Source organism: Fundulus heteroclitus, unplaced genomic scaffold (assembly GCF_011125445.2).
Source record: "Fundulus heteroclitus isolate FHET01 unplaced genomic scaffold, MU-UCD_Fhet_4.1 scaffold_154, whole genome shotgun sequence".
Lineage (NCBI taxonomy): Eukaryota > Metazoa > Chordata > Actinopteri > Cyprinodontiformes > Fundulidae > Fundulus > Fundulus heteroclitus.
In genome coordinates, this window is record NW_023396566.1 from 102,501 (window position 1) to 124,787 (window position 22,287).

The 22,287-nt window shown below is 39.8% G+C and overlaps 1 protein-coding gene across 2 annotated transcripts in view; it reads left to right on the forward strand.

The window, feature by feature from the left end:
- Nucleotides 1–22,287, forward strand: part of LOC105915221 (WD repeat-containing protein 7) — a gene marked incomplete at its 5' end in the record, with an annotated part of 97,532 nt that overhangs the window by 41,868 nt on the left and 33,377 nt on the right. For both annotated transcript variants that reach the window (XM_021308809.2, XM_036129304.1), the window contains 1 exon segment: nucleotides 15,931–16,158. In XM_021308809.2, the coding sequence (XP_021164484.2) occupies nucleotides 15,931–16,158 (228 nt within the window).

A 22,287-nucleotide genomic window follows, 5' to 3' on the forward strand; every position in this document is an offset into this window, starting at 1 on the left:
TTTGTAATCATTAGAGCGGAGGGAGGAGTCCAGCGTTGGTTCTACACTAGAGGGAATCCTGGCTCTGCTAACTAGGGGAGCGTCCCACCCTGGTGATGGAGGGCCGGCCTCAGCAGGGTGAAAGGCCCTCCGTCACCCACACCTTCTAAACAAACCCACTTCCTGTGAACTGGGAGTCGCTCTTGTTCTCTCCTGATTCCAGGAGTCCTGGAAGGAGTCAGGTGGAAAATCGAGTGGAAGCTTTCCATGAGTCTAGCGTTTCTCGTGCAGAAACAAAAATAAGGTTCATATATGTTTTATCTAGAATCAGCACAGATCTTCCTCACAGATAAAAAAATAACAACTGCAGGGATTTTTATTGTAATTTTTTTCTCCATATTTTTCCTTCCATAGCTTCTACCCAGCGATTGAGGTCACAAGTCAAAGGTCAGGCCGACCTTCACCTCACTGTGTCATTAGCCCGGTTGTGATTTGGTTAGCTGAAACGCCACGCTCCCTCTCTAATCTAATCCTCAGGCCTGGGGGGGGGGGGGGGGGGTCGACCGGGTCAGATCACATTTCTCCTTAGAACAGATTGAACTTATGGGGAGATAAATGTTCAGAGCTGCAACTCTGAAGGCTCTGATTGTTTCCGCTGATTGTGTCTGTGTGTTCCCCAGCGCAGGGCCCAGCTGGTGAATGGGAATATTATTGTATTACAGGACATAGCTGTTGTCTGAATAGTTATAATGTAGAGGAATGTATTTCTAAAATAGAAATTGGGGTTTGTAACATTTTAGTGGCGCTACAGGAGTCTTTGCTGTGGAGTAAATCATTGAAAACCCAAATCGACATAAATCTAATGACATATGCGTTTATAAAGACCAGTAGATCTAAACATTAATGGTTGGAGTTTAACATTTTATAACGGGAGATACCACTACATTAAATTATTAGCTATTTTAAGGGATATTATACATCATTGTGCCATATCAGCTAAACAACCAACCTAACAAACAAACCCAACCAAGCAATCCAACAAACCAGTTAATATAAGACTTAGAGAAATTGTGTTAGGTGTACTTATAATGCAAGTAGGCTACACCTCTGCATAATATTGTATCCTTGTTTCCATTAAAGAAAACAAAAAAGAAAAATATATGTAGTCTAAAAAACAACTTTATTAACATTGTTCTTTAGTATCTAAAAGAAATAATCTAAAGTGCTTGCAATTTGCAAAATTCAAAAATTAAACAAAATTGCTCCATATGAAGTCACAGAACATTCAATATGTTCATACTGACATGTTTGCAGGTAGTTTGTTGTATCACAGCGTTCATAGGCAATTAAGTTTTGTTGCTGGAGCAATTAGGTACGCCACCTTATATGATGCCAGCAGCGCTCGCTGGTTTACTGTAGTTCACAAAGTGGGACGAATGTTGGCTATTTTCGGCACATTTTTGCTGAAAAACCCAAGCGGCTTACCATCGTTATTTTCTTTAAGTGACTCTTTAATTTATTTGGCTTCAAGCTTTCTCCTACCAACATGTGTATACAGGAAACACAACGGACCTTCCTTATTTCCCACCGCAGTCACAGCAAAGCCAAGCTCTGCATACGCTTCATCAGATTTCCTCGTCTTAGTTTTTAGGGCACTGTCGTTTCTCATTATCTCATTCTCTGTCTCTGCCTTTCTTTACATCCCCGTTAAACATGTTTCCACAGTGTCTCCTGAGTGTTTGTTCACCGCACTTCATATCTGCTGCTCTGTGCTGTGTATGCAAAAAAAAAAAAAAAAAATGATAAAAAAAACCTACACTGACACTATAGAGCGAATAATCCCTGCGCGCACTCTGATGATGAGAGCGCCACACTGCCACCTACTGTGTGGAATTAAACTTTATGCTAGTACGGCAAAAAAAGAACAAGAAAAAGCATGTTCCCCCTGGCATCGCACCGCGCCCCACTATTAGAGAGGTACCGCGTTAAACCAACACAACCAAACAAGTAACTAACCTAGCTAGCTAATCCAAAGAATCAACCCCACCCACCATACTAACCAAAACAACCCACTAACCAGCAATGCGACCCACGAACCGACCCAACCCACTCATAGAAAACACAGACATAGGCCGGGAATTTAAGCTTGCAAAGCAGTAGCTCAATTTGGGTTTAAAATTGTAATGGCAGAAAAAAAAATCATGTGGTTGTATGAATTCTGACTGATTAAAATATTATTTTCAGTTAAGACCAATATTATTCATACCCCTGACAGAAGCCTTTGGAGGTTCAGGGTCTGCGCATACCTTAGCTGTTCCTAGAGCTGCTCTCGTCTGGATAAAGATCTCAGAGGTTGTTCCATGAATCTGGTGAAGCAACTCTTCCACAACTCCAGGAGCTCAGACCATCAGAGGCACCGCAGAGGCCTCGGCAGTCCGCAGCTTCTCCGTTTTCTCATACAGCGCGTTGTTTTTTATTTAAGCTTTGCGTGTTTCTCCTTCTCAACGTTGCTGTTACTGGAATCTCCATGTCCATGACAACTGCCTATCACGCTACGTTGTCCACTGCTATAATGGCCGGTTACCATAGTTTTCAGACCATAAGGCGCACTACATATTCCTCCAACTGTGTAATATCACTTCTCCACGTCCTCAGCTCTCTATCGTCTCAGCAGGAGGACAGAGTAGCTGGACTACACTGCCCTGGTTATAACATTAGGCTAAAATAAACTTTAATATTGAATTAACTTACTAGGTTTATTGTTGCTAGCGCGTACTTCAGGCTGCCTTACATGAATGCACTTCTAGTTTAGACATTGCAGTCAGGCAGTCTGGTAGACAGCTCAGGGGTCCTCAGGTAGTGACACAGTGTACCGTAATGCTCCTAATATCCACTGAGCGGAGCGGCTTTATTAATAACCAAAGTCCTACTTACACATTTTAACAGATTTATGAGCGCATTGTAACAAATAAAATCAGTCAGTAAGCACAACGGTGATCATAGATAAGGCGCACCAACAATTATTGAGGAATTTAAGGATTTTAGGTGCGTCTTATAGTCCGGAAAATACGGTAAATATATTAGGCAAACATTACGACATTCGGCAAACACTAAATTTTTCCAACTCTGGAAATTTAACTATTTTGATTTTCTGTGTGTTTAAACAGGTTTATGACTAAAAATAGTCATAAACTGATCCTCTTTCAAGTACAGATAACAGAAAGAAATGATTTTAACGCTCTAGGACTCATGAAGTGTAAAAACTTTAATCTGCAGCGGTTTATTCTTTTCTCATAAACTTGTACATTTCAAATCTTCCAAATAAAGAAAATGTAATTCGTTGCTGAACGGTTGTGATTTCTGCGTGTTGCCGTTGCCTCTGAGCCGCGGCGGCTTTAATAAAAGATAATTCCTCGTCTCCAAAGGCGCCCAGAGATGGAGGCCAGTCTGGTGATGTTAACATCCAGCCATGTCTTCCAGACCCACGCTGTAAATTAAACCCTCAAACAAACTCATCATTAATAACTGAGGATAAAATCCAACCTCGCTGTGAGTTAGTGAAACCCGTCATGTTTTATACATTATTACTGCTTCAGCTCTGTGGTTTTAGTGAAAAATAATGTGTTTATTTTGGTTTTACTTGTAACATCAGCCTGGTCGTACTCTGCAGCGTCGATCTGATCTATTAAAGGTGCCGTCACCAAAATGCTCTTTGACCGTCGCCTAATTTAAACCTAAAGATGAGCGCAGCACTGCATTAACTGATTGCATTTAAATGCCGACAAATACATTTTTATTTATTTTAAATGAGAGCAAAATTATCACATAAATTAAAATCTTCTTGCAGTTGAAAATGTTAGGTACCACACAAAGTATTCATCTAATTTAATTGATGTTTAATTTCATCTCCATCTGTCCAATGACGTTTACTCAAAAGTAGGCTTTAGTGCACAAAAATTAGCTTTTAATTTGTTTAATGAAATTGGCTAAATATAAAATGTTTTAAAGGAAGAGTGACCTAAATCAGGCTTTTAATGCTAAGAATAGACAAAAAAATATATTTTAGATTTTTCTTTTTCGATTTAGATCCAGTTAGTAACACGATTTGCAAACTGGATGAGTTTTAAAAAGTTTTGGACCTACTATGATTCATGCATCCCTTTCCTACAAAAAAATCTGACTACTTTGTTTAATTAAAATATTGCATAATCATATTTTGGAGAGTAAGTAAAAAAATATAAAAATACATAATTTTGGGGTAGTTAATCTTTTCTTCTGATTATTATTATTCATTTTTTTTGGCCGTCAAATACTTTTGACTTGACAATTTTGGCCCACGCAACAAAAAGTTTGGACACTCCTGCTCTAGCCAATCAGAGACCGACGGCCTCTGATTGGCTAGAGCAACGGTTCCACGTAACTGTTACCAATGGAAAGGCCTAAAAAGCAAAAAGTACCACAGCGAAACGCCCTGAGATAGTTCTAATGGAGAATGCCCTCCATACTTACTGGAACCACAATTAAAGATATGTACAAAGCCTAAAAATAAATCCCTTTTCTGCTGTAGTAGCTCAACCTTTTGGTGATTTGGATATAAAACATATTTTTTGATGTTGGATTTTTCCCCCCAATGAATAAATGAGCACATAAAAGCACGGCTATACCAATGAACCAATCACTCAAACCTAGCTAACTAAACCAATAAACCTAACCCAACAAACTAACCAACCAAACTCAACCAATCGAACCCAACATAACCACCCAAGCCAAATCGCTAGAACCAAAGAGACCAGGAGAACCGAAAGAATTCAACCCAAATAACCAACTGAATAAACTAACGACATAATATCCAACTAACTGAATCCAAAATGACAAATGTTCTGAATCCAACCAACCAACCAACCCCTGAACTAAGCAACCAACACACCGAACAGATCCACCGGATCCAGCAGAACCGCCTTATCAACCAACCAACAAACAAACTAGCTAACCCACCAAACAGCTAGCTTACCAAATCCAACACAGCCACCTAATCAACCAACCCAAACCCAACACAATCAAGCGATTACGGAATAAATTCACTAATTTGATGGTTGAAAGAGAAGAAAAAACCTTCTTAAAAAGTCTTTTTTCTGTCCAAAAACACTGACTGCCTGTGGATAACCGATGCTAACGCAGCAGACCTAGCATGTTTAGCTAAATATCTGCGTTCGTATGGACGGGCTCAGTAACGGCGTTGATTAGAAAGCATCTGATGGCAACGTTTAAAGAGCTACGGCTTTAGTCACGTCCTGTTTTTGCTCTGAAACCACGTTGGAGTTTTCTGAAATAATATAAAAAATCTTTACAGTAAATCAAAGTATGAATAATAATTTAGCGTTTAGGCTAAAGGCTGAAACCCTGATTTCTCTGTGCGGCGGTTAACTGTGCGAGAGGGAAAGCGTTCATCTCTCTCTCTCGTCCTTCAGAAGTTGAATCCGGCTTGTTTGCGGTTTCTCATGAGGACAGACCCCCCCCCCCCGACCCACTCCCACGCCCTCCTCCCATGCCATCTAATTGAAGCCCAGCGTTCACGCTGAGCGCAGATAGCTCCTCTGTCTGTGTCTTAAGACGGTAAAATACACTTAACCTTCAGATGGACTCAGCCCGTTGGAAGGGCAGCCTCCGTTTCAGGACTCAAATCTTTTTTCTTTATCAACTTAATTGTGTTTTCAATTATTTCCCCAGATTTTCCGTCCCCTGACATTTACTGTAAGGACGGCGCTCCTTTCCCCGGACTCCACCAGCTGTCCTTTCTTTCACTGGATTCTTTCTTTCACGCAGAAAGCCTCTCAGAGTTGAATCTCTTGGCTTTTGACTTCTTGTTTATTAAACATTTCTCACAAAGTTGTCTTTTCTCCTGAAGGCTTCTCCTCCTCCCCGTTTCTCACATCGTTTTCGTGCTGCCATCGATCCGCTCCACCAGTCCCTGGTGATCGGGTTTTACCAGTCTCCCATTGATTACCAATGGAGGCAGAGCCCAGGCAGAGCCTGATGGGAAGCTGGCGGGGCCGCCCTCGTTGGAGGGAGCAGCGGGAAGGTTGTCGGTTTGATTGCCCTCAGCTCTCGTTATCCCAGGGTTAAGCCTCAGATACATTTATGCGCAGGGCTTCACGGGTAACCTAACAACCAAAACTTTTCAAAGCAGAAGTTGCCGGACAGCCATGAAACTACTAGAGAGCCTCAGTAGCAGGTTTCCTCTGCTGTGAGTGAAAGGAAGCCGGTCTGTGGGCTGCAGACTGCAGCTGCTGCAGGTTTTACTCTGAAAGAAGCTTAATTATCTTCCCCCGACGTTGGTGCATTATTATGGGATGCTAATGCCTCCTAACAAGCCGCCCATATTAGCTTTAGCTGCACAATAACGACCACATGAATGTCAAAATAAAAGCACCCCCAGATTCTTTTATTCAGCTACTCACTACACCACGACTGGTTCATTATGTTATTATTTCTACCCAACATTTTAACATTTCTAATGTTTTTTTTTCAGAATGACAGTAATTTCCCAGTATTATTAGAACATCTCCATGGTTTATTCAGAAATTAAACAAGTTTTATTCTCTTTTATCTTTGCTGTACAGCACTAATGCGTGTACAAAAGGGGGTAAATATTAAATTTAATCAATGTTGGAAATAATATAAAGCAGCCAACAAGTTTTCTTTAATAGGTAAATAGATGTTGAAATATTTATGGAAATACATCAATTTAAATATGATTATTAAATGTCTCTGGCCTTACGTTACAGGGTTTTAATCCCTAACATACAGCGAGGTGGATTTGAAGAGATGTTTATTTTAGAGACACTTTTTTTCCACTTCTATTTTATTGTTTCTAAAGATACAAACAATACAACGTTCACAGAACAGGTGGTCAGTTAACATTAATATACATTGTCCTTTTTTCCCCAAAAATCTTCACATTTTGCTTGTTGCAACCTTATTATAAAAGTAAATCTTTCCAATGCTGTGAATTTCCTCAACAATCTCCGTCCAGTTTTTAACTTTAGGGATGAAAAAGGAAGTTTTTGTGGTGTTTTTGATTTGAGGAGCGAGTTTGTTAAAATTAAACGTTACACGGGATTGGATGAAGGAATATTTAAAACTAACTTCTATGTGTGTTGTTCTTCGTTTTCCTTCTTGCCTTCTTCTCTCCACTCATGTTTTCTTTTCTACCTTTTAGATTTTAGCATTTTTTTCTGTATTTTCTGCCTCCATGTCATCGATCCTCGTCATTTCTCTCCATCCTCGCCGGTCATTTATCATCATTCAGTCTTTGAGACATTTCTGAAGTCATCAGCGTCAGATTAGAAGAAAAGCATAAAGCGTGCACAGGAAAAATAAAACCTAAATAGAAAGTGCTCTTTAAAACAACATAAATGTGAATTATTAATTCTATTGGTGAAATAAAGCTTTCTCTTAAAGGTCACAGTTTTATCTGTCGAGTGACATTTCAGTTCCTTTTATGACATATCCTTAATTTCTCCAAGCTTCACCTCCGCACGCTGTTGCATTACAGCACTCTGCCTTTCCTCTAATACATTCCTTCCTTTATGGATAATGTCATTTCTGCCAGAACGCCTTTTTATCCCGATCCATTTCTCGTTTTTATGAAGATTTAGCTGAGCGGAGGCGAGTGCGAGGGGCGCTCCTCTGTCCTCCTCTTTAGTTTATTGGGTTATGTTTGGGAGTAGGTTGGCCCACAAATAGGATTTAGATGCAATGTCATTATAATAGATCTGCTGGTTGCGAAGGAAGCCGATCGATGGGTTTCAAAAATCAATCAGTGGCTCCACGAAGCAGCGATGCAGCAGGTACGCGCCGTCAGAAAGGGAAGCTGGCCGCCGAGTTTCTGCAGGAAAACTTTGTGTCATATTTAAAGTTGAGTTCATGTCAGACGTTTGGAAGCTCTTAGATTGTCTGGCAGCTTAATTCTCTCCATTGAATGACAGATTTAAAAGCTTTGCTACTGTACAGAGAGAGCGCACCTCCTTTCAACGCTAGGATTTTATCTACCAGGATAATTACTAACAAGACAATCTAAAAATGATCTGATCTTAACGAGGTTTTGAGATCGTTTAAATCTAACCCATAGTTTCCAAAAAACAAAGGGCATTTTTTTCAATACAGCCAAAGTGTAAAAGTTGTGTTTAGAGGAAAAACTAAGTAAAGCATTGATTAACTGATTATTATCAGTTTAAGTGTGGAAATAAAGGCAATGCCAGGGTGGGAAGATAACAGCAACAACTTTACATAAGCTACCATGTCTGGAGTCGGGCCGCAGCTGTCAATTAGTTTAGTAATCGGTTATTTTTCAATTAATATCTAATATTACAGATTAAAATCTTAATGAACATATCTCATTAATATATCCCTGTTTGGATGACACTATAACAAGGTTTTTCTTTTGATTAATGGATTAACAATCACACAGCAAAAGGTGCTTATTAGATTTGTTTTTACAGACTTTGAACCAGGTCAAGCTAAAACTAGATAGAGCAGATTTATTGAAAAATGTATTTTTTCATCATGCAACATGTATAAATGTTTTGTACAGTTGTGGCTTAATTACTGCTCAGAGTGGATTGTTATTTCAACAAATGGTCTGTTTTAGAGTCTTTATACTCCATTTAACGATTATTCGATTACTAAATTAGTTGCCGATTATTTCAATAATATATTAATCACGATTAATCCAGTTAATTGTTTCAGCCCTTGTCTGGCTTAATCCAAACAGTGTTGTGCAACATTAGGTTTGGTTTGGATATGAATAACCAATAGTAGTATAAACAATAATATTTAGCAACGATACCTTGCCAAATTAGTTTTGTATCCAGACCACTGAGCTATATAATACACTGGAGTGCTGATTTTGCCGAAAAACTGAAGTCACTGGCCGCCATCTTGCTACTCCCTACTCTCACAGAATCCCACAGGATTTGGTTGCAACAACAAGCAGTTTTCTGGCTGAGTGAAAACGTTTCACAGGTAATTCTACAGTCAGTGGATGTACTAACACTATCAACTACTGGGAAATTAGGTGCTGAAATATTTAACATGTTCATATTAAATATATATATATATATATAAGTATGTGTATATGTATATATATATGCATACATATATGTAAATATATGTTTTTGTATATTGTTATTTATAAATGTTAAGTATATATATTTAAATGAATAAAATGCAAAATATTTCAGCACATGACTTTCTCAGTACTTGATAGTTTTAGAACATAACATAAAAGTATATGGCATTTGACATTTTAAAAGTTTTAAGCCCCCCCTGAACATGAGAAAATCCTCATTATTCGATGCTGTAGCGCACATATTCCCTAGTTACTGGGGGGAAAATAGGGAGTACCAATATGGCGGCTGGTGGCTTCAAAGTGACTCGTTCTAACAGCGGCTATTAGCACTCCAGTGTATAATATAGCTCAGTGATCCAGATACAGCGTTTGAATATCGATGCTTTTGACAACCCTATCCCTACATTAGAGATGCACCAAGAAATTAGGTCACGATCTCTACGACTCTGTATCCATCTAAAAAAAAACAAACACAACTTCCTAATTAGCCAAACTTCCACCCTAAGTGGATCCGTCCCTGATGCCATCGTTCAGACGTCATCCATCAGGACCGGCAGCTCGCTCTCAGAGCTTAAACTTCCTGTTCTCTCTGGCGTCTCGTCCTTCATTTCCCTGCAGAAGTCCTGCTCAGGTCATCAGCAGAAGCTCAATCAACGGGAGCATTTTCACTCTGAACCATGACTGGTGCTCCACAGATAACGTCTCTTCACTTTTCTCCTGAAATCTGAACTTTTTAGGGATTCTGGTTGGGAGTCCGTCTTTAATTCTGTTATCTACCGGCCCGGTCTGATAATCCATTTATCAGAGCTGGCTGCTGGGCCTTCTTCCAAATGGCAGCTGCCTTTTAGCAATCTCATTATGAAGAGCACCGGTATGGAAATATCTGAAAAATGTAGCGAAAACAGAAAAACTAACGGAGGAAGATCCAGAGTCCATGTGGGACGTCATTCACCTCCAGTCTCCACTAACCAGACCGCAGACTGTGTCCCGGTTCATCGTTCAGATCAAACACACCAGGATGGCCAACGAGTAGCTGATCAGGAGTTAATGCGTCCGTATTGATCAGTCTCATAATTACTGAGGCGGCTGCAGCCCAGATAACCAGCAGCCAGCGTCAGCATTCACCACCTGCAGAGCTCCTCAGGCGCTTTACGTCCAGGTAGACGGATGCATTTCCTCTCTTAACTCCGTCCTGCACTTCATCGGCCTCGGCTGCTTCCCGCATGCGTTTTGCACAGTCAGCTGTTCTGGGATCGAATGGCCGCCTAACGAGGCTGCATTTGGCTCCAGGTGGGACAATAGCATCTCTGAGCCAAACGCTTAGCAGCTCTAACTAAACGGGGAAGTTAAAGCCACACTGCAAAAACAGAACTAAAAATAAGTAAAATTGTCTTGAAATGAGTGTATTTTTCCTTGATTAGAGCAGGTAGATAAGACTAATTGCCAATGGACTAAGATTTTTCCACTTAAAATAGGAACAATTCATCTACATCGTCTTATTTCAAGTGCAGGATGTCTAATTATGTTATTTTAGAGATGAATTGTTCCTGTTTTAAGTGCAAAAATCTCATTCTAATTGCAAATAGTCTTATCTACCTGCTCAAATCAAGGAAAAATACTCATTTCAAGAAATTTTTACTTATTTTTAGTTCTGTTTTTGCAGTGCAATAAATGGCTTTGCTCTGAGTTTTTACGTCTGTTTGCATAAAAAGAGCCGACAGTTCATTATAGAAGCGTCAGCCGCTGCTCAAATCTGCGAAGACGAATCAGATTAGAGGATTTATTGTCAAAATATTCTGATCTCCTGTGGATGGATACGGTGGTCACACATTTCAGGCTTTTCCTGCTGATGACCTCTGGATCCAAAAAATTAATATTTTTAGGCTCTTCGTGTTAACATGAACACTTTGTCCTGCTCAGAAATAGGGCTGGGTATCATCTAGGATGAGCCGATACGATTTTCGATACATAGCTCACCTTGATTTGATTTGACTCCAATATCGATATTTATTACTTTCAAATGCTCAAAGTCATTCAATCAACAAATCCAGCCAAATATTATATTTATGTTCAATTTATTGAACACTGATATATTAACAGGAAAACAAAGTGCATTTGGTTGAATGCATTTAATGTATCACAGAAACCAAAAACGTACCCAAACGTCTGATTTTAGGGATGAAGGTTAGGCTGCAATAGCGCCCCCTAGGTGCTGGGAGGTATATCGATATTGAAAGCCAGAATATCGGTTTTAAATCATTTTTAAAAAAATCGATATTAATCTTTGTATCGATTTTTATGCACAGCTCTACTCAGAAATGTTAACAGGAAACACTTTATGTCTAAAAAAACCAAAGACTAGCGCAACGTTTCATCCCAAATACACTTCATATAAAATCACAGTAGCATTTCTGGTGCTTTTTGTTTATATTCGGGATTATAGATTTTTAAATTGCTATTTATTGCTTTAAAAGAGTCTTTAACTGTCCTGTAAATACAAGAATCAGTTTTTAATTGATGATTTTATTTACTCAGGCAGCAAAAATACACAGCTGGCAGAGTCATTTCCATCAATGTGGAGGGATGTTAGCCCACTCTAATTTTACTTTGACTAGGCCACTCCAAAACCTAGCCGCCTTGTTTTGCATCGTTGTGCTGCTGCTTAACCCAGATGTGCTTAAAGGAGACATTCCTTCCTTTTCACATAGAAATCATTCAGTTATTGTCCATATAAAGGGGAGCTGCAACACTTTGGTCTGAATTCCTCGTTAGCTTAGCCCCTCGTTTACCCCTGTTATGAGGCGCGTCTGAGAGCAACTCGTTTTGGTGCCATCTCTTTAAATCAAACCCAAATTTAACCCAAGTTATCAAGTTAAAAACGAGCCGCAGGCTGCAGAACCCTGGGTTAGCCGTTAATCAGCTTTGGATGTGACTAGTAAGGTTAAACACTAAAATAATCAGATTTTATCAGTAGAAATTGCCCAACTTTTCAAAAATGTTTCGCCTCAACCATCTGAGCCATTCTTGAACTGTGATCTGGGCCCAGAATCATTCAGAGGGCCGCGCTCTGGACACCCCTGGTGTCGATTCTCCGCCATCTTGGCCATAACAATCCAAGCTGCACGTTTCATCTCTCATCCAGGAGGCGACAGATGAAGTCTCCGCTCCACCATGAACTCGTTTAGCGGCTATAACCCGTCTGCCTAGCGTCTCTCTCCACCTTTCGGAAGTGAGCCCTGGTTTCCCCCGTTGTTTAAATCTATAACCGCGGTGCTCTGGCCCCGTCACACACACACGGCGTTTTTTATGAGCTCCTCATTGGTTCTTTTGATCCGCAGCGTGTCCACGGCTCTTATCTCCCACTGTGTAACACACATTTGCGGCTCGCGCGTCGACCCGCGCTCCGAGCGGCGGCACAAGCAGCTCCCCGCTGAGCCGGCCCCGTCGCACGCGCCCCCACAAAGGAGGTTATTTGGAGGTCGCCTCGGCGGACACAATGGAAGGGCACGCCCCCCCCCCCCCCCCCCACACACACACACACAAAGGCGGCCGCACGTGTCCAGAAGTCCCGGCAGGAGTCTGTGAACATGACCGTCTGTGTGTTTAAATGTGTTTGCAGTGTGACTAAAGGCTTTCAGAGGCACAATAAGACGTGTGCCTGTGTGGTGATTAAGGCCGGGACAAAAGAAGTGTGCCCGCTCACTTGTTATCAGCTCACTGGAGACTCACACGCCTGCCTGCAGGTTTTTGCTGCGTGAAAAGAAAGAAATGAAAAGGTGGAATAAAAAAAAAAAAAAAAAGGAGAGAGTCTCCCTTTATCTGAACCATCATCCTGACACCATCTTTAGACGTTTGGGAATCAAAAGCAGCGCTTTTATGTGGCGCTGTAAGGACACGGGGTCTTTGTCTTCGCCGGTTCCTCCGGTTCACGTCAGGTTCTGAACGCTCAGGAAAAGAACTCAATGAGCTTTCAGGAGCTGCAAACCTTCCTGCAGCTGTACGGATCACCTGCCGCCTGCAGGCCGCGTGCCGCTCTGAGTCACGTAGACGCACCGTGTCCTTTGTCCCGCTGGAAAAAACATAAAGGCTGCAGGACGGTTTGAATTCCCAAACTTTATTTCCTGCTCCATGGTCTAAAAGTCCTGAACTCCAGCGACATCCCATCATTATTCCATCAGGTCCAAAATACCGTCGGTCCATGCATCTAAAACAGCTCCGGCTGGTCTGGGAAGGCGGTCCACGAGGTTCTGGAGCGTTTATGGCACAATTTCTTGAAATTAGTGAATTTTTCCTTGATTTGAGGAGCTAAATATGATTATTTGCCAATGGAATGAGTATTTTTATCCCTAAAATAAGATAATTAGATATCCTGCACTTGAAATAAGATGATGGAGATGAAGTGTTCTGATTTTAAGTGCAAAAATCTTATTCCATTGGCAAATAGTCTTATTTACCTGCTTTAATCAAGGAAAAATTCACTGATTTCAAGAAATTTTTGCCTACTTTTGGTTCCCTTTTTGCAGTGCAGCGCTCTGCAGCCTGTGGCTCTTAATAACTTTGGCTACAAATTATATTATAATTATGGTACTTAAATGTAATAATGATGATAAATTCAGGTTTTAGCAGTTTTTTTTCTTGGAATAACTGCTTTTAATTTTCACAACAGAATGATGCTAAAAGTGGCGGTAATATTTCATTTTAATTTTTACATCATTATCCACAGATATCAACATCCTCTTTTTTTAAACCTCAAAATACATATAAAAGGGCGTTTCTTTAACGATGGCGACGTATCTTATACAGTAGATCTTTATCGCAAATTTAGAACCAGGCAACGTTTGCGAGTTTAATTCAGGTGGACTGGAGGAAAAAAATCTCTTTAGAGATTTAAAGTGACTGGAGCACCTCCTAATTTCCATTATTTGGATGGAGGAGCTAATACTTTTGGGGATATAGTGTACATAGTTCTGTCTGTCCATCAAACCACCACATATTTGTGTGTGAACTGTTTTATTCCTACTTAAAAAATTGCTTTTCTCTGGAAATTTGAGTCGGGAAAGTTTGGATGGGGAAAGTAGGAACCGCTTGGATTATTTGTGTTTTAAAATCTTAAAAAATGGTTCATCCAAAATTAATTTTCCACATGACGTGAACATCTTGATGTAAAGACGGTTGCTGTGCTGTTGGTTTGGCAACACTTACCTTTACGATGTTCTTTAACCTTTAACTCCAGCTGCATTCCTCTGCTTGTCTCAGTTTTTCCTGCCACAGATTTATTTATAAGCAGCGTTTGAAAGGCGGGTCGGTAAAGAAGAGTCAAAATGAAGAAATACGTATACCATGTTTTCTGGACTATAAGTCACACTTATTTAAAAAAATCTCACACAGTCCAAGATAAAACAACACGTTTTAATGTAGTAAGGCAACTTATTCGTATTTTATTGTCTTTTTTACAGTGTAAGTCACACATATACACTTTTCATCTGATAAACCTTGAATGCAAATTTATAAGATGACTAACATTTTTGTCAGGAAACAAAAACTATTCATACAATACAAACTAAAACATAACAAAAAGTTTAAAATAAAAAATAAATCACACATTTAGCATCGAACCAGGGCATGTTGTACGAATACTTTATAGCTTTCTGTGCTCGGTAAGGCAACTTATTCTAATAAACATCTGCATCCACAACCGGCTGAATAATGCGGAACACACCTGGGAACATGATTTTAAATCCTACATATGTCTTATGTTTATTTCCTTTTGGAGATTGGTTTTCTAATTGTAAATTCATTGTAAATGCCTGTTTATTTATTTTTATAGGTTAACTTTTTTTTTTTTCTTCCTTTGCCTTGCAAAAGTTAAGTTGATCTCTTGTCAATAACTGTTATTTTCTCTTTTTTGTAAAAACGTAAAGTTGAGATTCCTACTTGAGCGTGTAATTAAGGTTATGTTCAAATAAAGCTAATGGTGCTACGTGCTAAGCTAACAGTACGACATGGATATTTCAGAGCAACATAAATCTCACGCACATCAGTGAAGCTGTGACATCAGAGCTGTAAGCTAGCGCTAGCTGCTATTAGCTTCACAGACGACCCAATAACAGGTTTCTGTCTCGGTCTGTTTCCTTAAAGATGCATCACTCAACGCTTCACTGCATGAATGCAGACTGAAACAGAGAAACTACATAAAAACATGTGTTCAGACTTTGTTGTCTATAAGTTAGTTTCAATAAATTTTAAGTGGTGCAGGAGCAGCATATAGTTTTCACAAGCCTGGAGCACCCCCTTGTGGCTATAGACGGTAATGTTTACTCCTTGGTTCATGCTGGTCGGTATAAAATACCATTTGAATTTGATATATAAGTCACACCTGAATATAAGTCGAAGGATCGGCCAAACTGTGAAAAAAGGTGTGACTTGTAGTCTGTCATTGCACCAAAATACAATACATAGCAGCTTAAAGCTTGTAGGCAAGGCAAGGCAAGTTTATTTATATAGCACAATTCAGTACAGGAACAATGCAAAGTGCTTTACATGATTAAAATATAGCAAATTAAAACAGAATAAAAGCAAGTAGGAATAAAATGTAGATAGAAATTGTGGTGATTCAGTTAACTAGAACAGTTGAAGGCAATCCTATTGTACTGTTGCATAACAACTACTTTTATTTATTTATTTTTTTTATAAAGTAGCTAAAAGTTTGTTCCAAAGCCTCTTGATTTACCGAGTTGTTGTTCCTGTGTTGAAGCTTCTGGTCTTGGATGCCTGCTGCCATAAACTAACCTGTTTTTATTTTATTGCTGCTCCTCTGCCAGGCTGCCTGTCCAACCTTCCCCCAAACGCCAAAAAGATCTCCAACTCCTACGAGGAGCGTCGAAAACAGGCCACCGCCATCGTTCTGCTCGGCGTCATCGGAGCAGAGTTTGGTGCTGAGATTGAACCCCCGAAAGGTTCTGGACGGGCTCGGGCCGGAGGGCAGGTGCCTGAAGGTTTCGGACCGACAAGCGGAGGCTCGTCCAACTACTCACTAGCAAGACACACATGTAAGTACAGAAAGATCGGGTCAATCTGCATGTTATCTAAGCCATTACAGGCTTTGTTAGGCAGTAGTATAAAGTAGGGCTGAACAATTTTGGAAAATAATCTAATTGCAATTTTCTTTCTTAAAATTGCGATTTAAGACGATTTTTTTCCAGTTTAATTTATCATGTCTTTTTAAACATATACAAACAACAAATCATTTTGTTTCCTCGCTGTGCAGATTAGGTGCTAAAAGACCCGCAGCATCTAAACTCAGAGCAGAAATTATTGCGTTCTGCCTACAATATATTTCAACCAAAATTGCAATTTTGACTTTTCTCTGCATTAACCACAAGCAACAAAAATGGCCTCTAAATAAAGATGTTTGTAAACAAGGACTATTTAAAACAAGAAGTGTTAATGTTTCTATTAATCAGAATATTATTCAAGAGAACAGCTTTTAATTGTTTTGGACATCAATCCTTGTTGAACATAAAGTGCAACCAACAAGCAAGTCTATGTATTAAACTGATTGACCTGTACTTAATGCTATGTATGATTATATAAACTCTAAAACAAGTAATAAAATTAGATTATCTCACTGCTGCAACTGTCTTCCCTTCCATGTGGAGGCAAACCCACTTTAAGCATTTTACCAACACCTAATGGACGTGTCTAATTCACTAATTGTTACATAGCCAAAAATTGCAGACTCTGCGATTTGGAAATTGCATTTTTTTAAATTGCGATTATATTGAAAATGCGATTTATTGTTCAGCCCTAGTATAAAGCTTGATACTCCACATTACTCCAGACTTTTTTAATTGAGAAAGCTTCCTGGAGAGGAAGTGAAACGTCTTCAAATACCGAAAACAAGTCCAGTTGCTTTGTTTTTACTCTTTTTGGAATGACCATGACCTGGTGACTGAGAATCTTCACCAGCAAGTACAGAAAGGGCTTCTTTGCGTCTTGGTTCCTGAGCATTATGGATTCTTCATGAAACGCAAACGTTTCCCAACTCTTTCTTCAGCTCAGTAATCAGGTTTTATAGCATTCAGACCACGGAGGAGGGTTGATTACTTCTACTCTTGTTTATTTTCAATCATTATTCTGCGGAGAGACCCAAAGATGATCCAGTTCAAGCTTTCTGGCAGAGACCACCTGGTTTTTATTTAAAATGTTGCCTTTTTAAATAGTTCCCAATGCAAAGTACACTGACCAGGTTCCCAGAGCCCACAGCATCACACCTGCTTCACCGTACTTAACAGCAGGTGTGTTTCAGATGCTTTTCTTTACACCCCACCTATCTGAAGTCTGTCCTCAGGTAGGTAAGGCTGTGCCTGCAATGTCAATCTGGTTCCTTGCTCACCTTGCTGGTCACAGTTCCAGCTGTTTAAATTTGTTAACTAAGAAATCTGAACCAGGAGCTACTTTATAACACAATATAAAAACACAAATAAAAACTAAATGGTATGTTCCCCTGTCTTTCTCATTTTGGAGTGTAGCTAAAAGATGTAATTAGGGCTGAAAAATTTTGGAAAATAATCTAATTGCGATTTTTTTTTTCTTAATATTGCGATTTAATGCGATTTTTTTTCCCCCAGTTTAATTTATCATGTCTTTTTAAACATATACAAACAACAAATCATTTTTTTTCCTCGCTGTGCAGATTAGTTGCTAAAAGACCCACAGCATCTAAACTCAGAGCAGAAATTATTGCGTTCTGCCTACAATATATTTCAACCAAAATTGCAATTTTGACTTTTCTCTGCATTAACCACAAGCAACAAAAATGGCGTCTAAATAAAGATGTTTGTAAACAAGGACTATTTAAAACAAGAACTTTTAATGTTTCTATTAATCAGAATATTATTCAAGAGAACAGCTTTTAATTGATTTGGACATCAATCCTTGTTGAACATAAAGTGCAACCAACAAACAAGTCTATGTATTAAACTGATTGACCTGTACTTAATGCTATGTATGATTATATAAACTCTAAAACAAGTAATAAAATTAGATTATCTCACTGCTGCAACTGTCTTCCCTTCCATGTGGAGGCAAACCCACTTTAAACATTTTACCAACACCTAATGGACGCGTCTAATTCCCTAATTGTTACATAGCCAAAAATTGCAGACTCTGCGATTTGGAAATTGCGTTTTTTAAAATCGCGATTATATAGAAAATGCGATTAATTGTTCAGCCCTAGATGTAATCGGCCTGCGTCGCCTCAGGGAAACAAGAAGTCATTGATTATTATTGATATGTTCCCAAACTCTCAACTTAAAACAGTAAAATATAAACTAGCTTGTGTCTGCAGAACATAGAAAGTATCTTTATCTGATTGGAAAATAATGTTGTTGCAGCTTTTGATCATTTATAATCATCATAAATGTTTACATCATGAACGGTTGATATGGTAACACACATTTCTGGCTTAATCTGTTGCCACCTGTCTTACATTCAGAGGGTTTTCATGATATCCAAACAGCTGCAGCGGCTCCAAAAACCATCATCTTTTCTAAAGTCAGAACTCCACAGCTCACCAAGTAGAAACTTCAGAGCTGGATTAGAGGTGAGGAGGGAGGAGGGATTGATTTTTCACCCAACCAGCCTGACACCTTAAGGAGCTCGGCGCTGATTTCCACACACACTGCCATGCTGTGTCTGCTGCTCTGCACCTCGGTGGGCATCAAACCTGCACTAAGTAAGGCTGCTCTTCCATCCCACTGCTTCCGAGCTCTGATTGGCTGCCTCGGGGGGGCATCCGCCCAGCGACAGGGCCTGTGCCCCCACTGATAGGCCGTGGAGCGTGATGCCTCCCGGTCGGACCTGAGCGCAGCATGCAGCTCACCTGTGTGGAATCAATGAACAAACCCCCCAACAGATGGAAGTAACTTCAGTCGGTGTGGATCTGCCCAGTTACATTTACTTAAAATGGTTTTAAGAAAATTACTCCCACACTGATGTAGACGTGAGGAAACCAAAGCAATAAATTAGTTTCAGGCATTCTTTTGTTCCTGCAAACACTTCTTCCACTGCTGTTTTTTTTTTACATGACAAACTTGAAGTTAGGGCTGGACGATATAGAAAAAAAACCGATAAAATAAAGCATATTGATTGATATTAATCATTATCAAAATAAATTCTAAACATATATTTTAAGCGCAGCCCTGGCCGTTTTATGCTGTTGCTTAATTACGTAGTTTTAAATCAGGGCTTTGAACCGATTTTTTTTTCCCCCAATCGGTTCGTTCCGAACAGAAATGGAAATATGACGTTTACGGTAATGAGTTCCACCAATAAATTGACGTTCCCGAACCGGTAAGAACAAAAAAATACTGTTCCCGGAACGGTTAATTTCGTTCCTGTCAGCTGTTTAATGCTATGTCACATCTTTCTCATCCAGCTTAAACCAGCTATTGATATTGTGTTTGGAATGAGCGTTTTACTTAACGATGGATCATAATTTACCTCTTATTTAAGATGTGTAGCTCTAGTGGAGACACCGCTCTCTCTCCATTCAGTCAGCGAATGTGTGATGTGATGTCACACAGGAAGTGAACCTTAGCCGTCATGGTAACGTGCGCAGGAAAATATATATATATATATATTTTTTTTTTGTTAATTAGGCAACGAAAACTTTGAGGAACGAAATAAAACTGGTATTAACCGGTTACCATTATTTTTAAATAAGTGTTCCAGTTCAAGAACATAAAAAATAATAACGTTTCCGGTTTCGTTTTCGTTCCTTGAACCGGTTCAAAGCCCTGTTTTAAATAAAAACCACTGAATTCAAACTCAATCCTTTATTCAACCAAGTTAAAAAAAAAAAGATAAAAGATCGCGCACTCTCTGAACTTTCTGAAGGGGGCGGGGCTTACCTGGGTCTGCGTTGTGATTGGTTGGGAGGATGTAAAGACCGTAATATTAACCTACACCATAATGCAGAAGGAAGGAAAACCTTCTTAAACTTTTTATTGACCCTTTTTTTCTATTAAACCACACTTTTATCGATCAACATTTATTTTTAATGAATTATCGCCCCACTTGAAGTGATGCGCATCATCCCAGCATCATTCAGCAGTTCTACGCTGAGTTACTCCCCATCCGACCTCCTCCTCCTATGACTGTTATTATTCTGTCCCTCTGCATCAGTTCCTCTGCTGAAACTGGCCTCGTCAGTTACTAATAACAATAACAGCAACAATAATGAACATTTATAAAATGTACAGAACACAAATTCAATAAAAAAATAAAAATAAAATAAGAAAAGGCGCTAAACACACTCATTTCTATTTTCCTAGGGCTTTTTACACAGTTAAAGTACAAAAGCAACAGGAAAACAGGATGTAGCCTATATTTAATAAAATATAAATAAAATAACATCAAATTAATATAATATCCTTTGACCAGAGACGCTCTCGCTCTGCTGTAATATCTTCCTTTTTACGGTCAGCCAGTATGGATTGACATTCATTTAAATTGATAAAGCAAAGTAATTATTTATACACATGTGGTGTAACCCTTAATGTCCTCTGTGCCCTGAACACGTCCTAAGCACAAACTTAATTCACAGTCTGGGATGGGATGATCAGGGTTTAACAAAAGACGTAAAACGATGTTTTTCGGCAGTATTTTTCCTCCGAGGTGAGATCTTGGTGACTGCTGTGTGCATAATAGGTTTTCAGCTTTTACGCACACTTGCAGTCTAACCTATGCCTCTACCCTCACTTTAAACTTAAGACAGTCAGCTGATAGTTGACTGAGCTATTTCTACAGAAAATTAAGACTTCTCCCTATTTTCTGTGTTGTCAGCCATTGCAGCAGCGGCCGGTTTATCCAGGGTTCCCCGATTACTTCACAAAGAACCACAACAGAATCTCGTTAAAAAAGGTCCTTTTTGGTGAGATTTATGACCATATATCGCTACAAAGCTTTATTAAATCGGTAAAATATTTATGCCTAACAGTTTTGGCAGTCATCTTTCCATTCAGTTTACGCCACAGGCGCTTTAATGTGAGATGAGAACGCGTGTCGGTTTGTGTGCAGAGTTCATTCACGCCTCCTTCTTGTGTCGTCTACATTTTACACTTCTGGATGCAGCAGCCGGCTCTGCTGATGACGCTGGTTTTCCAAAGGTCTCCTGAGTCCATGTGGACATATTGATCTCAGGGAGACGAGGGTTTCTAAAGCAGCGGCGCCTGAGGGCACGAAGGTCACTCAACACCGAGATTTAGAGACACCCAGAATCTGTTAGCCGTATCTTACTGAAAAAAAACCCAGATAAGCTAAATCCTGCAATTAGGGATGTAGAGTGTTTGAACGTCAGCAACCAATAAAACACATCTTTGCACTGGAAGACGTTTATCAATACTTCTTTATAGTCGATTATAGATCATTGTCGACCTGTTACATCCAGGTTTGTGGTTTAGTTTTGGATTCAAAGGAAGGTTTTCCAAGATTTTACTAAATCGGAGTTCCGTAAAGAAAAGTTAGACTTATTTGCTTGATTCACACTTTTACTCCAAAGGAGCCTGAAACCTTTATGCAAACACAGGATGCCTGAAAAGCTCAGACACTCTGAACATGGTTCTCCTCTCGCTCACCTTCCTGCTCACTCTCTTTGCCTGCCCTCCTTCGGTTACCTGCTTTTTCCTCCTCTCCAGTTATGAAATTGAAAGATGGATGGTTGCTGCTGGTGTTGTTGGCGAACAGTGCGGCGTGTGATGAATGAGAGCTGTCTGCCCGGCCGGGGTACAGTAGTCCATACGGCGGAGCAGAGATCGATGTTTTCACAGAGTGAGAGGGGGGGAAAATGTTAGGGAGATGGAGGAGAGGAAGGATGGACGGACGGTGACAGCAGGAGTGCCGCTGGGCAGCGTGAGGGACAAGCTGCACTTCAGAGTTTAGTCTCCGCTCTCAGTTAAATGTCAGAAAACCCACATCCCCTCCTGAGGCTGTTTGTTGCAAACTGTGACATTTTCAAACATTCATGAGAGCTGATTGAAAATTGAGTTTCGCTGCACAGTCAACAATGAAAGGCAGGAAAACTAATCAAACAAATTAAATTTGAACTAACGTCCCCCAGTTAGTTTGCTGCCGTTTGTGTTGAATTCTGGGTCTACGGGTGTTTTCACACCTGAGGA